This window comes from Lactuca sativa, chromosome 5, assembly GCF_002870075.4.
Source record: "Lactuca sativa cultivar Salinas chromosome 5, Lsat_Salinas_v11, whole genome shotgun sequence".
NCBI lineage: Eukaryota > Viridiplantae > Streptophyta > Magnoliopsida > Asterales > Asteraceae > Lactuca > Lactuca sativa.
In genome coordinates this window covers 30,604,602-30,619,060 of record NC_056627.2, presented here as the reverse complement: position 1 = coordinate 30,619,060, position 14,459 = coordinate 30,604,602, and the positions used below count along the sequence as shown (strand labels likewise).

General features: G+C 33.1%; 1 protein-coding gene across 4 annotated transcripts; it reads right to left on the bottom strand.

Moving 5' to 3' along the window:
* Positions 1-7,022: 7,022 nt before the first annotated feature.
* On the bottom strand, positions 7,023-13,662 carry LOC111889972 (uncharacterized). Of its 4 annotated transcripts, none has more exons than XR_002849682.3 (2): positions 11,179-13,662; positions 7,023-7,850 (listed from the first exon to the last, which is right to left on the bottom strand). XR_002849682.3 is itself a non-coding variant. In XM_023886124.3 (2 exons), exons 1-2 carry the CDS (start codon positions 13,608-13,610, stop codon positions 7,590-7,592), a joined length of 405 nt encoding a protein of 134 aa, XP_023741892.1. In that variant the 5' UTR covers positions 13,611-13,626; the 3' UTR covers positions 7,023-7,589. The 4 variants fall into 4 exon arrangements, 1 of the variants encoding a protein (XP_023741892.1); XM_023886124.3 differs by having other exon boundaries at positions 13,467-13,626; XR_008224225.1 differs by lacking the exon at positions 7,023-7,850 and having other exon boundaries at positions 10,807-11,559; positions 13,467-13,662.
* Positions 13,663-14,459: the final 797 nt, after the last annotated feature.

The window sequence follows — 14,459 nt, the reverse complement described above, 5'->3', positions numbered from 1 at the left end:
ACTTGTTGTTTGATTTTACTTCTGACTGACTGTACAAAATGACTATTACCCTCAAACAATAATTTTTATAATAATTCTTTTATGAGTTACCATTTAACTTGTAACATTACATTTTTTTATAACATTACAACTAGTGTTATACCTATAAATTTTAACGATTGAGCTTATTACAAAAATTAGTTAATACATAATGAAAATGACTCAAATATGAGTTATCTGTCACATTTTAATGTTTTTTTCAAAATTCAGAGGAATAGTGAAATATGGCTTATAGATTAAAAAAATGCATAAGGACTTGCACTTTGATAATAATAGACTGGGGCATGATCGTTATTACTACCATAAGAAATATGAAAATTTTGAAACAATTCTACACCAAAAGTCCAAAAAATTGTGATGAATTAACCTAACTAACTTCCATCCTTTTTTCTTTGTTTTTCTCTATGCCATTTTCTTTTCCATTATCGGTGGCATATGAATCTTCATCAATTGGGATGAAACAATTCTACATCAAGGTCTATTTTGAAAGTTATCCTCTTTCTTTTTTTCTTCTTATAATCAACAACCTGTTGTCAAAGAAAGTATCAATATCAGCAACAACACATACAGAACTATAATATTCAAGTCCTTAAGTTAGGTTGAACATAATCTTTATCATCAAATTCTATAGTTAATAACTTCCTTTTGTATCATTTGGATATTCAAATGCCACTTTACTCTATTGAATAACTACTAAACCCATAATGCTTTTTGTATCAAATAAATATGCATTATAGTAACATATTGCCTCATTCAGCTTGATCAAGTTGTTGAAAAACTTCAGTGTAATAGTAAAGCTATAAAATTGCAATCAAGGAATAAAACATAAAATTTGTCTTCTATAATTAATCAGAAAGAAAAAAAACCTGATTTGAAGTTACATAAGGTGGAGATCAAGAGCAGAGGAAATGAGTAGTAGTGGTGGTCAATGCAGTAGGTAACGATGGAGGCGGTGGTCGGCAAGGAGGATGACAACAGCGGTCAGAGATTGAAGCCGATGGTCAGATGCAGTTTGTGAACACAGAGGCGATGTCTTCATAATCAGGAAGCGGGAGAGCAAGGCAGCAAGCCGGTTGAGAGGAAGAAAGCGTCGAAGGGCCAAATGAGGAAGATGACCCAATCAGCTATTTTTTTTACTCATTTAGCATACAATTTGTACCATATGAGATTCACAACAACAACACCAAACGAAAAAATATCAGAAAAAAAAAATCATCAATACTTCATTAAATCTAGCATAATCAAAGAAGAACAAAAAAAAAGAAACTTGAACATCACAAAAAAAATCCAACATCTCTGCAAAATTTGAGCACAAAAAATCGGAGAAAAAAGGTATCAAAACTCACATGTTCGGAATTTTGATGGTTGCCTGTTGAATGGTCGGAGGAAGCTGACACCATTAAGCAACATATCAGGATTGGAAGCAACATGTGAACTTGATAGCAGTATTCATCGATGGATGTTCTTCCTGTGGAGGCATTCAATCGTAGGGAAAAATTGGAATGATGAATGTTTTGTCACATTTTGTCCCGGTCCAGAAAATGAAAAGGTATGACCGAATCAGATCCAAAGCTTGGACCGAGTCCACAGCTTGGACTAGTCTTTGATTGTAAAATGATCATCAAACATGTTGATTAAGTTTTTTTGGACCGGGTACTATATTGGACTCAGTTAGAGGCTATATCAAACGAGCCCTAAGAAAACTCTGAGCTTTATACCTCAAAATGAAGCTCCACACTAAGATAAGCCCAGATCCAAGGCCTGAAATCCTACTCCGTCTTCTTCAAGACTCCTTCTTCACTCCAAAGAAACTCAAGAATGCTCTTAAGGCTCTCTAATACACTCACAAGCTCTAAGAACGAAAACTAGGATTTAGGAGGGTTGGTGACTGAGAATGGTGGCCAGGAATAAGGCCATCATATCCTTTAAATAGGGGTCTCACCCTAAATTAGGGTTTTCAATCTGAGCCTAGTACGCCTAGCGTACTAGGTGGCTTCCGCATAAAAAGCACGCATATGAGTACGCTTAGCATACACTCGCGTACGCCCCGCATACTCACTCACCACCTTTTCTTATAAAGGGACTAAAATGGTCAAATACTCAAAAGACCAAGGGTTAAGAGTTATACCTGATCTCGGGATGTTACACAACTTGCACAAACTAGAAAGATAAGCACGCACTCCCTCACTTGCGAAATATGAGCACAGCCACCCACCTGGTAGTGTGTGGCGGTCAGTCACGAGCAAGCTGATGTGGAACCATGTGAAAGCGGAAGGAGAATGAGTGGTCGCAGCGGGGAACGGGGGTTGAGTCTCCACCGACAAACAACATCAACAGCCACGATTCATGGTTCTGGCGACCTACTGATTCGGCGTCTATGTCATGCTCTACGTTTCTGTTGGCAGTCGCACCGACGGTTTGGCTTCGGTGGTCTCAGACATTTATAGTGGCTAGGAGGCGTGCGATGGTTGGAGGTAGGTGGTATAAGGTTGGCGGCTGAAAGATATAATTAGGGTTCGGGTTTCCTTGGTGATGCATCCTTAAAACAAAAAGGGAAGGGGACCGGGTTCAAGTCTTGTGTCTGATTTGAAACTGTAGGGTTTCAAAGTACTCCATGGATGATGGCAATGGGCCCCTTTAATGAATTCTAGGTTAAAAGCCCAAGACTTGTCTTTTCCCTATAAATAGTCATGTATTATTCACAATTAGGGTTGAGAGAGAGAGAGAGAGAGAGGCAAAATGTAGCCGCCACGTGAGGTTTCTTATGTACTGTTAGATTCTTTAGTCTATGCTGAAAGTGTAATTTGTTCCTCTTGTTTCAATAAATCGAGTGATCATTCGACCTAATCTTCATATTTGTGTGTGTTCTTATGTTCCACATCTTGTTCATCAAATCACAATTAGGGTTTGAATCCCATCAAGTGGTATCAGAGCAGATCTTTGAAGATCTATTGATTTTTGAAGTATCGGTTCTTGATTTGATGATTTTCTGCATGAGTTATTGAAGATTATTGGTGTTTTGGCGGTATGGAATCAAGCTTTCTGTTCAAGCAACTATTAATGGAAAATTATGTGTTCTGTTACTGTTCATCTGGTATTTTATTTGATCCGATATGTGTTTCTGTTCGTATTCATGATTGGATCTGTTTGTTAATTCAGTCCAAGATCAATAATTATTCTATTGTTTTAATGTGACCCAAATAATGGATCCTTTACTGTTCATGATCCGTCATCTTTTGTCCTATTTGTTTTCTTTTTGTGTCACTAGAACCTGCGTATGTCGTTTGCTTTGTACATCATTCCTTCATCTAGTCGATGTCTCATTATCTTGATCAAAATCGTTGAATATTGGTTATTGGTTGTTATCGTGAAGTTCATCAATCCATTCTTTTTAGTTTTAATCCAAGGTCAATTTTTTTAATCGATTTTCCGATTCCTATTCATATAATCGATTTGATTTTCCAAATAATTTGATTTATGTTGAAATTGGAAATTTTTTGATGATATTGTTCTAACTATGAGTAAAATCGATCGATCTTTGGAGAATCGATTGGAAGTTTGATTGAATGCGAATCTCGATGTCTGATGATGAATGGATGAACAATGTTGTTTCTTGATTTAGATGGTCAAAATAGAAAAGTCAAAATTGGAATTACTAATCTGTGAACGATGCTCTCATCTATGAGTGCAATCGAATGCGTAGACTGAATATTCTCGGTTATCTATCGTGATTGTATTGATCTGGGGATGTCAATTTTGGCATTTGTCAGTCTTAATGGTCCAAGAAACAAAAGTCAAAATCGACTCATATAAACGGAGAACAGTGGGTTGTTGATCTAAAATCAAATTGGAATCAGGTTCTCAATCGCCAAATGGGTTTTACATTCGGGGCTTAATACAATCAGAACAAACGAATGAAAGTCAGATTGTTGTGAAAATCATTACCTACAAACGATCAAAGCTCGTTTTTTTTACTTGCACTCATATTGTTCGTCGACAGTGGTTCGTATTGGGTTTGTGATCGTCGGAGTCTGAGCGAGAGATCACGGTTTTGGGGGTTTTAGGGTTGCCTTGATTCGCAACTTACAGATGGTCAGTGTATTCGAAGGACTTGGAATGAACTTGGGTTTGCGTGATTATGCTTGGAACTGAATAGAACCGAATGTTCGGTTGGGTTCGCTTTTTGGGTGTGTAATGAACAAGAAACGAACCTTACAATCACAAACGAAACTCATAGAAGCGAAGGTCACAGACGCTAACATTTGAAGCGAACCTGAGATTCGCTTCCGGTTGACGAGATTCGCTTTGGGTGTACTTGGAATGAACGGTGGCACTATTGGACTCGGACACGAACGTAAAGAAGAAAATGAAAGGGTCGAACGATGTTATTGGATGATCGGTATTGTATCTGTGGTTCGTATGCGAACGATTGTTTACAGTTGTCGTTCAATTCTTTTAATCAGTCGATATATCATATATTGGGGCTGAAGACATAATGTTACATTCTTGGCCCCTGTAATTTCAGAGAATGGACACTTTTGGTCCCTGTTGTTTTCACAACTTGGCAATTATGTATAAATTCCAGAAATTGTTACATTTAAAAGGGAAATTCATGCAAAGTTACATTTTCAGTCCTAGAATTTCAGAAAAGTGACACTTTCAGCCCATTTTTTGAAAAGTTTGCAAATTTGAGGGCCGGTGAACAGTTTTGGATTTTTTAATGCACATATTTTTTTCGTGAACAGAAAAATAAATATTCCATCAAGTCTTGGCGGTTCGGAAAGTCATTTTTCGTGATAACGTCAAATTTTTCACAACTTTTTCGGGTTTTAAACTTCATTGTGTAAATCATTTTGTCGCGGGGGAGCTTAGTAAATTTTTATCCATTCAAGATCATTCTCATGACCATTTGAAGGTTTTATAATCATGTTTTTGATTATAAATCTACGGAGAATTTGATATGGTCATTCGAAATTGGATTTGTAACTTTTCAAATTTGAAGATTTTTGATAAAGCTTGTGGTAGAATTATGAAGGTAGCTTTTACAGCGGAAGTTCTTCATCGAGCTCTGTTAAAGCTTTTATAGAGAATTATCCTTTACAGAGGAAGTTCTTTATCGAGCTCTGCTAAGGACTTGTTATATCTCCGACTCGTTGTATTTTCTCGATCAAGTGGCGTTACGAATCTTAAAGTTTGGGTTGTTACATGATATTTTTTGATGGCTTGAATCATTAGCTTATTTGAAGATCATTGTGACTTGGAGGGGGAGCTCTTCAAAGACAAGAAGTGATTCAGTTTCTTTGTTCTGAAATAGGTTTTTATGGCAGGTTTGGTTTTACATGAAGATTCTTTGGGATTACATTCGAAAATGAAGTTTAAAGACATTACTTCAGTGCTTGATTTATATATATATATATATATATATATATATATATATATATATATATATATATATATATATATATATATATATATATATATCCTAGAGCCCATGTTTGAAGACTATTGAAGAATCAAGATTCGTGGATTGCTTCATATATTCCTCGTTGCAGATCTTTTTATTTGCTAGATGCTTGTTTTGGAAGTTAAAGCATTGTCATCCATTCCATACTTTGAGGGGGAGATTGTAGGGTTTCAAAGTACTCCATGGATGATGGCAATGGGCCCCTTTGATGAATTCTAGGTTAAAAGCCCAAGACTTGTCTTTTCCCTATAAATAGTCATGTATTATTCACAATTAGGGTTGAGAGAGAGGCAAAATATAGTCGCCACGTGAGGTTTCTTATGTACTGTTAGATTCTTTAGTCTATGCTGAAAGTGTAATTTGTTCCTCTTGTTTCAATAAATCGAGTGATCATTCGACCTAATCTTCATATTTGTGTGTGTTCTTATTTTCCACATCTTGTTCATCAAATCACAATTAGGGTTTGAATCCCATTAGAAACATAAGCCCGTATTACACTTCCAGTCCCTCCCCCTCAATTCCTTTTCAATCTAAGCCCACTAATTACCAAACCGCCCTCAACTTCCAAAATTCATTACAATTCAAGTCCAAATGTTTCAATATAGATCCGTAATTCCAGAAATTATATCATTTAACTCGTTATGGTTAATACTGATAAATTATTATGAATTTAAGGCTATTATTCATTTATTAATTTTATCTATTTATTTATTTATTAAACGGAATGTTACAATTGCATACCTGGTAAAGGGAATGGAAATTCAGACGTTGGATTAAATGTTACTTCTTTCAAAACTTTTGAATCATGTGCTATGCCCTCCCATCCAGCCCATACAAAGGTGCATATCATATTAAAATCACAAATTCCTATTACATTTTGATAACATTCACCTTTTCATCTTCCCCTATAGCGATTTTGTTCATCAACTGACACAACTGCATGTACAAGTGTTGCATTTAGTGAACCTACTGCTCCAGGAAATGTATTTTAGCCGTCTATGTCGTTCCGAGGTATGTCTTGTTGTATTAAAATATGTTGCTACTATAATTTCTCTTGCAAAACACATCATTGCACTTAGGACCTCGTGAAAACATTGATGAATCATTTGTAAGGAGTGGTGAAGCCTTCCTATAATGGCTCGAAAACGTTCATTATGTCCTATAACTTGTAAAAATATAGCCATCTTTTCTTCAACACTTATTGACCTACTACGTTGCAACTAATTTCTTTGACTAAAATGATTGCATAAAAATACAATGCTTCTTGTGAAAGACGCATCATATCGTAACATTGTATAGGACATCAATATATCAAATCTTGTGTATACGCATGCCTAGTGTCTTCCAATTCGCTGGATTTTATTCTTTCAATACTTTTTTTTCCTTTGTTGGACCAACGTCAGCCAATACCATGAGAGTATAAGGAAACCTAAAAACCACCTTCTTTATCCATATATGACATGTTAAATGTTAAATATAAATCACATACATTTATAACATAAACCATGACATAAATCAATAACATAAAAATCCATAACATATAAATCCATCACATAAAAATCCATAACATAAAAATCAATACCATATAACAATCCTAAACATAACACATAAAAAACCTAAACATAAAAAATTCTAAACACAACACATAACAACCCTAAACATAAAAATCCATAACATGTACCATGATATAAATCCATAAAACATAAAGTCAAAAACATCCTAAAGTCATACTAAAGTCAACCAAGTAATCCAAAATTCTTGCCCGCACTTTTCACCCACAACTCACAAGTCGCAGACTCGAGGCGTAACCAAAATTTTCTATTACCAACATTTTTAGCGAATAACATAAGAGCAGTGATGTATTTTGGATCAGAATTTCCCCAACCCAAGCCTTTCAATTTATCAATACATTCATCCATCTCCTTGTCAAGATTACTTGTTTGCGCGAACTCCTGAGTCGCCTTCATAATTTCCTTGCCAACCTCTCTTATTTCATCATCCAGTGTGTCCTTGGGTGCGAGTGCATTTCATTTTCCTCTTTTGTTTTTGGTCTGACCAGAGGAATCTTCACTTACATGTGATGCACTTATAGGTGGGGGTACTGTTGAGGAACTTGTTGGGGGTGTAGTGTTAAAGCTGAGGCTGGGATATCCATTTGAGGTGGTGGATCTACCATCTCGATATCCTCATAATCTTTTGTAGTAAACACTTTTGATGGAGGATGAGGGAGTGTCGAAGATAGTCCCCAACTGACAGCACCAGTCGTGGTCACACCATCAAACAACTCGGTGCATAGATATGGGTAAAGGAGGGGCGCATTTGTTAATTTCTCTACCATCTTGTTCAACTGTTTGAAAAAATGATATTATTATTAAACTTTTAAAACAAAATAATAATGTGTTTTAAAATAAAAGAATACATTCGTCTCCGCTTTCCACTCTTCACCCGTCATTAGAAACGTGTTTCTTATAGGATTATAGAGATTCCCAGTTTTGTTTTTTAATTTCAACCAAACCGCATACTTGCTTTTCAAGTAGTCATAATGATATTTTTTTTTCAACAACAAAGTCATGTTCGTTTTTTTAGTTTTTCAGCTATTGTATTCCATAAGTTTCATTTGAGACCACTACCCTCACGACCATTACTTGTTAGTTATTGTATACATGCGTCAAGAAAAGTTTTGTTCACAAAATCCAAAGACCAACTAGCTCTACTTATCTTTTATGCCATGTCTATGGAATAAATGAATGCTAAACATGTTACATAAATATATACACATATACACATATACACCAATATACACACAAATATGCACACATATACACAAACATATATACATATACACATATTGTCTTATAATAAATAATTGCAACTTTTGCAAAAGCCTTTGTGTAATTTTTGTTAAAGCTAAACTTGGGAATAAACACACACACACATATATATTTATATATATATATATATATATATATATATATATATATATATATATATATATATATATATATATATATATATATAGAGAGAGAGAGAGAGAGAGAGAGAGATAGCTTCAAATGTTTTTAGCAATTATTGTGTGCCTAAATGCACCAATGAGAATTCAAGAAATAACAAATAATTAAATAAATTATTTAAGAGTATAATAGTAATATACGCATCTTTTTATATGGAAATTTTGATTAGTTCTCCTTAAAACCTGTCATTCTACATCTTAAAACCCATAGTCGACCATTGCCGATCACGATTCTCCCCCTTTTCACATTTTTTTTCTTATTTCCACCACCGTCCTATTTGCATCGGACGATCTCCACCCAACAGCAGCCACAAGCACCGTATCGTCGTCGTTTTTTCCCATTGGTATTTTCTCTGTTTTCAATTTTGGTCTACATCTTAACGGTACAACAGTTTAGAACCCTATAATCGATTCTAAAGGAAGCCCTAAACGTGTTTCATTTGATATTACTGATTAGGGGATACTCTTGTTAAGGCATACAGGAAAGAAATATAATCCCATTTGTTACAGTTTGAGGTAAGAACATGAAGATTGTCACAACGAATAACATTGGAGACAGTCACACCCAGCTAAGGTTAGATTTTGTTAAATTTTTCCTACTGTCGATTTTTTCTCATGCTGTTGACCCTCCCCTGATGTCTATCAATTGTCGCCTAATAATCGATGTTGCATACACATCATGCATTCCAACTGTTCGACGAAATGCCAGTAAGAAAAAACAAAATATTTTCTAAAAAAAAGATTTATTTAAAGAAAATGATAAATGAAAGGCTTTTCTTGTTTGCAGATACAATTGAAGTCTTTAGCAGAAGAAATGCAGGCCATTATTAAGGGTCTTGAAAAGGTCATACAAGAACTAGATGCTTCAGCAAACGATGGCCCTGTCTATGAAGTTTTTCATAAAGTAAATACACAAATACTTTACTCAATTTCTTCTAATTCGATATCTTTTTTTTATATAAAACTACAATCTGATGCGAATATTTCTTTTTGTTGCATTCTTAGACACCGAAGCAGTTTATCAGCATTGTTGAGTTGGAAGTAGGGTCCATAAGAAATTTGTATTTTGTGGTGGTAAGAATCAAGAACAACCCTTTGAATTAAACTTTATATATATTTTGTATTATTTTATAATGTTTGTGTTGCAGGGTAGAAATGTTGATGCATTGGCATTATATTTTGGTGAAGATCCTGCTTGTTGCCCTTTTGAACAAGGTAACATATTTAATTGACATGTTCTTTTTATAAGGAGAAATAATAATAATAATAATAATAATAATAATAATAATAATAATAATAATAATAATAATAATAATAATAATAATAATAATAATAATAATAATTGTTTAATTGCATATGCTCGAAAGTATAAGAGAAGAATGATGGTTTATGGCTATGGTTGTAGTTAATTCTTTAAGAATATTCAAAACCATTCTGCAAGAATAGTTTATTCTGTAAGAATATTATTGTTGTATTCTGATAGAATTGTAGTTAATTATTTTTATGTTTAATGTGCAGTTGTTACAAGTGTATCACTACGAATTACTTGGCAATGAATTTCAGATAGAAATTGCTTGAAGTCATGATGGGAAAGGCTTGAAGAATGAATTAAAGAATGATCACACTTATTGTTTAAGAATGTTTTTATTTTTTAAGAATTATACTTGTTATTCTTTCATAATGTTTGTTATTATTCAATGAATCACAATCATACAGTGTAATTATTTGGTATATTATTAGTTCATGAATCGATTTTGTATATTCTTTCATAATGTATTTACTAGTTTATGGTTGACATTCTGTCATTCTGACAACATAAAATCGAAAAATATATTTACTAGTTTATTGCTAACATTATATAATTCTGATAGAATAGAATTGGATTTTTAATTTTGAATTAATTTAAAATATTCAGATTTTTGAAAATAAAGGAATTAATTATCCCTAAAAATACGAAAATTTCCTTTTTTACTATAGGTTAATTGACTAAAATGCCCTTATGCTTAAACTTATGTGATTATATGATACATGCTATCCTATTCTACTATCATAGACCCTCAAATCACGCCCCTTGATTATATTTCATCCAATGGTCCAGATCTGTGCATTCTGACATACAATAGTTACTAGAAACAAAATAACCTAAGCCTATATATATATATATATATATATATATATATATATATATATATATATATATATATATATATATATATATAGAGAGAGAGAGAGAGAGAGAGAGAGACAAATACATAACTTTAAAGGTATACAAAAGAAAAAACATATGCAGACATATAAATAAAGAAACATATACACAACTTTTGTGTAATTTTAGTTAAAGGTATACAAAAGCTTTTTCAACTTTTAGGAATAAAAGCAACAAAACATTAAACAACAAAGTAGGAATATGATATCTGAGCCAAACACATAACTCGTATACATCTAAGCAAAACCCAAAATCCCACTAAAAACCCATATATTTCTCAGCCAAAAACAGAAGGAACGAGTTGGGGGGGGGGGGGGGGGGAAGAAGAAATCAGCAAACAGTTAAAAAAAATTCAGAATGAAGAAGCAAAGAAGTAGCTGATCGTGGGAAAAGAATTGAACATAACATTCAATGAAGAAATCTAGAATGAGAACGAAGGAAGAAAGAAGAAATTGTTACCTTTTGATCGGTCATGTCGTTGCTTCGTTGATCACTGCCTTTTCTCTGTGCAGGTTCTCAACATATTACGTAGGGTAAATTCCGAATACGCATAACCAATATACGTCCTAGTCCAGCGATTGAGAGGGAAGGACTGAATCAACCTTTTTTCTTAGACTGAGTCTTATGCTTGGACCGAGTCCTTAATTGTAAAAAACAAAATCAAACTTCTTGATCTATCTTTTTTGGACCAGGTCCTTGTTAGATGCAAGTAGAAGCAATAACAAACGACCCCTTACCACGCATGTTAATTTTATTCAAGTCTCGGATGATTATGTTTAAGGATCAAAGGAGAGCAGGGGCAACCACATTTGAGGTAGTTCAATGGTCTACACCAATTGTCTTTTAAGAAAAAAAATATATGACCTTAATCCCTTGAAAATATACTTATTAACTTGAATGGAATCAATTCGAAAATATAGTATTACTTTGCCTTTAATCCTTTGAAAATACACTTTGCAAATTAATCACAAATCTTTGGGTAAATTACATGAATGTTCCATGTGGTTTGTGGGTTAATATACATGCTTGGTCTTTAATCTTTTTTTTTAAATTCGAACCATCCTTATGATTTTTTTTTATCGGTCAATAATCATTATCATTAATTGAAGAAAGTTTTACATAGACATAGCGGGTAAAACAAACAACAGACTGTGCTGCAACTCCTTTTTGGATGACAAAACCAATTATTTTAAAAAAAATCTATAAATCTTGAGGTCAATGTCATTACTATGTATAATCCGTTGGATTTTGGTCCGTATAATAATTATTTTTCCCTTAATAATATATTTTAATTTTATTTTAATTCTTATATAGAATAATTGTGTAAATATGCACACCAAACCTCTTTCCCTTATCTCTCCCCCACCTTGCATCCTTGATCTCTCTATAGTCTCGCCAACACTAGTTCTCCACACTAGAAAATTCATCACCATCAAAGGAGGTTTCGGATAGCATAGATGTGAAATGGGAAAAAGGAATGGTTTAACTAAGTTTCCGAATAACCACCACCTACACGTGTCTGACGACGTCGAAGTGGAGAAAGGAACAATTACTTGCTCTTCTGATGGGTGTTCTTTTGGGAGAGAGAGAGAGAGAGAGAGAGAGAGAGAGAGAGAGAGATAATCCTTTAAATAATTTACTTATATCATAATAATTTAAAGGTTTGTGTGTAGAAAAATCTCATTATTTTAGGAATTTTTTTGATAATTAAAGGCGTAATTTTTTTAATAGAAAAATCTTGATTATTTAACATTTTGTCCAAATTAACAAAAACATTATTTATCATATTTTAATAGAAAATAATAGATTATGTGATTTTTCCAAAATAATTGGATTTTTTTGTTCAAAAAAAATATATTTAAAACTTTATCAAAAGTTTTTCATAAATAATGAGACTTTTATGCATAAAATCTAAAAATATGTTAAAAAATATGATAAAGAGTAAAATAGTCGATTTAAATTGATCAGAAAGTAAAATCGAAACCAAATCAAAATGTAAGGATGACCCAAGTTAAAAAATAATAAAATTAAAATAAAAAGATAAAAAATAAAAAAGAGTTAGGGACAAACGAAGATACTGCCCAAACCATCGGGAGTATTTGTGTCGGTTATCTGATTTAGTTTCATATGCACGCAAAAAGTATTTGGCCTAGTTGCAATATTGCATCTCTCGACTTTCATAGTCTCGTATGAAATCTTAAATATATAACTACCACAATTTTTAGTCAACAAACTTACTTATAACTTAAAATAAATCTTTTTGTTTTTTTAAAAGCTAGTAAATTGCACTTCAAAATGTAAAACTATTTATTGCCCACGGGCCACGACTGATGCATCCATGCATGTTAGCACACCATGCATAAATACAATTTCAGCTAAAGATTATCTTGAAATATATCAACTGTTTTCAAGTTTCACCAGTATATCTTTGATTTGGTTTATTCCAACTCAAATTAACATCACGCTCTTCTCAATTGTTTCCGATTAATATAATTTTTTTTTACTTTGACTTTCATTATTATTAGCGCATATGAAAACTATATTTATTTCTATAATAACTAGAACTCGAGATCACTTGATGATGTTAGGTTAAGCTCACATTTGATTTGATAACTCGACATTTTTCTAATACGTTCTTCTAATATAAGCTTGGATTTTGATCTAGAAAAGTTAACTCAATTCGAAAACTCTGATAACTAAAAAATATTTATGACATTAATAATAAATTGTGCATTCGAAATTCGAACCTGATAAAATTCGCCTTGATCGATAAAGCTTGGATAACTTGATAGAAATTCGAGTCCTTTGCAAACTCTATGATGGTGAATCAGTGATTGTGAATTGGGGATAGGGGATAGGTGGTCCGAGATATGTCTGCCACATGCATTCATGTTGTGTGTCAATTTTCTTAAGAGAATGAGTTTGACACTGTTTGGTTTTTATTATCCCACTTGCATATGCCCTTTTTTGTAATTTCTTTCGCTTATGTTATTTCTTTTTTATATAAATTTTTTTAATAGAACTGTATATATAGACATGTTTGTGTATGTATGTCCTTCACAAAAATTTCAAAGTTCTTGATCAATTTCATCAAAATCAAATATCCAATGTTCGATTTCATAGTTCAATATATATCGATTGAAGGCAAACGGACAACAAACTGCACCGCCAGTCCTTTCTGGATACCAAAACCATTCTTTTGAAAACTACATTTGTGGATCTATGAGATATGACATTAGAATGCATGACCCGTTGGACTCAATTGAGGAGCTCCACCGCCTTTGGTGCGAGAAAACCAAATGTATCGAATGTAAAAGGAACAAACACATGTTGATTTGCTATATATGAATTCTCATGTTTTACCACTTTGCACGCATCAGCTTTCAAAGCGGCCTGTCCAACTGTGAAACCCCCGCTCCCAAACCAAATATATGTATTTATGTTTGGAAGTTTGTAAGTTTGAATGACAACCTTAATTATTGTAAGAACGTAATAACCAATATGTTGACTTATCAAAATAAAATCAATATTTAAGATTGAAAATGACATTTTGTAATAATTTTAAGATTTTGCGTATTTCTAATAATTAAACTTCTCTCATAAGGGTAAAAAGATAAAAATCAGTATGTCAAATTAGGATTGTGATTAATCATCCAAAATTATACCTTTTGATTTTGGAAATTAATCGATTAAATTCGATTATTTACTTAAGATCAAGATTTTCCAATGATGATCAATCA

Bases quoted from the DNA above. Each gene is read 5' to 3' on its own strand.
- LOC111889972 (XM_023886124.3), bottom strand. From the start codon at position 13,610: ATGAATGCATGTGGCAGACATATCTCGGACCACCTATCCCCTATCCCC. The intron at 7,851-13,466 runs GTTCGAATTTCG...TTTTTCAAACAG, and splicing joins ATCAAGGCGAATTTTATCAG to TTGAACAAGATGGTAGAGAA.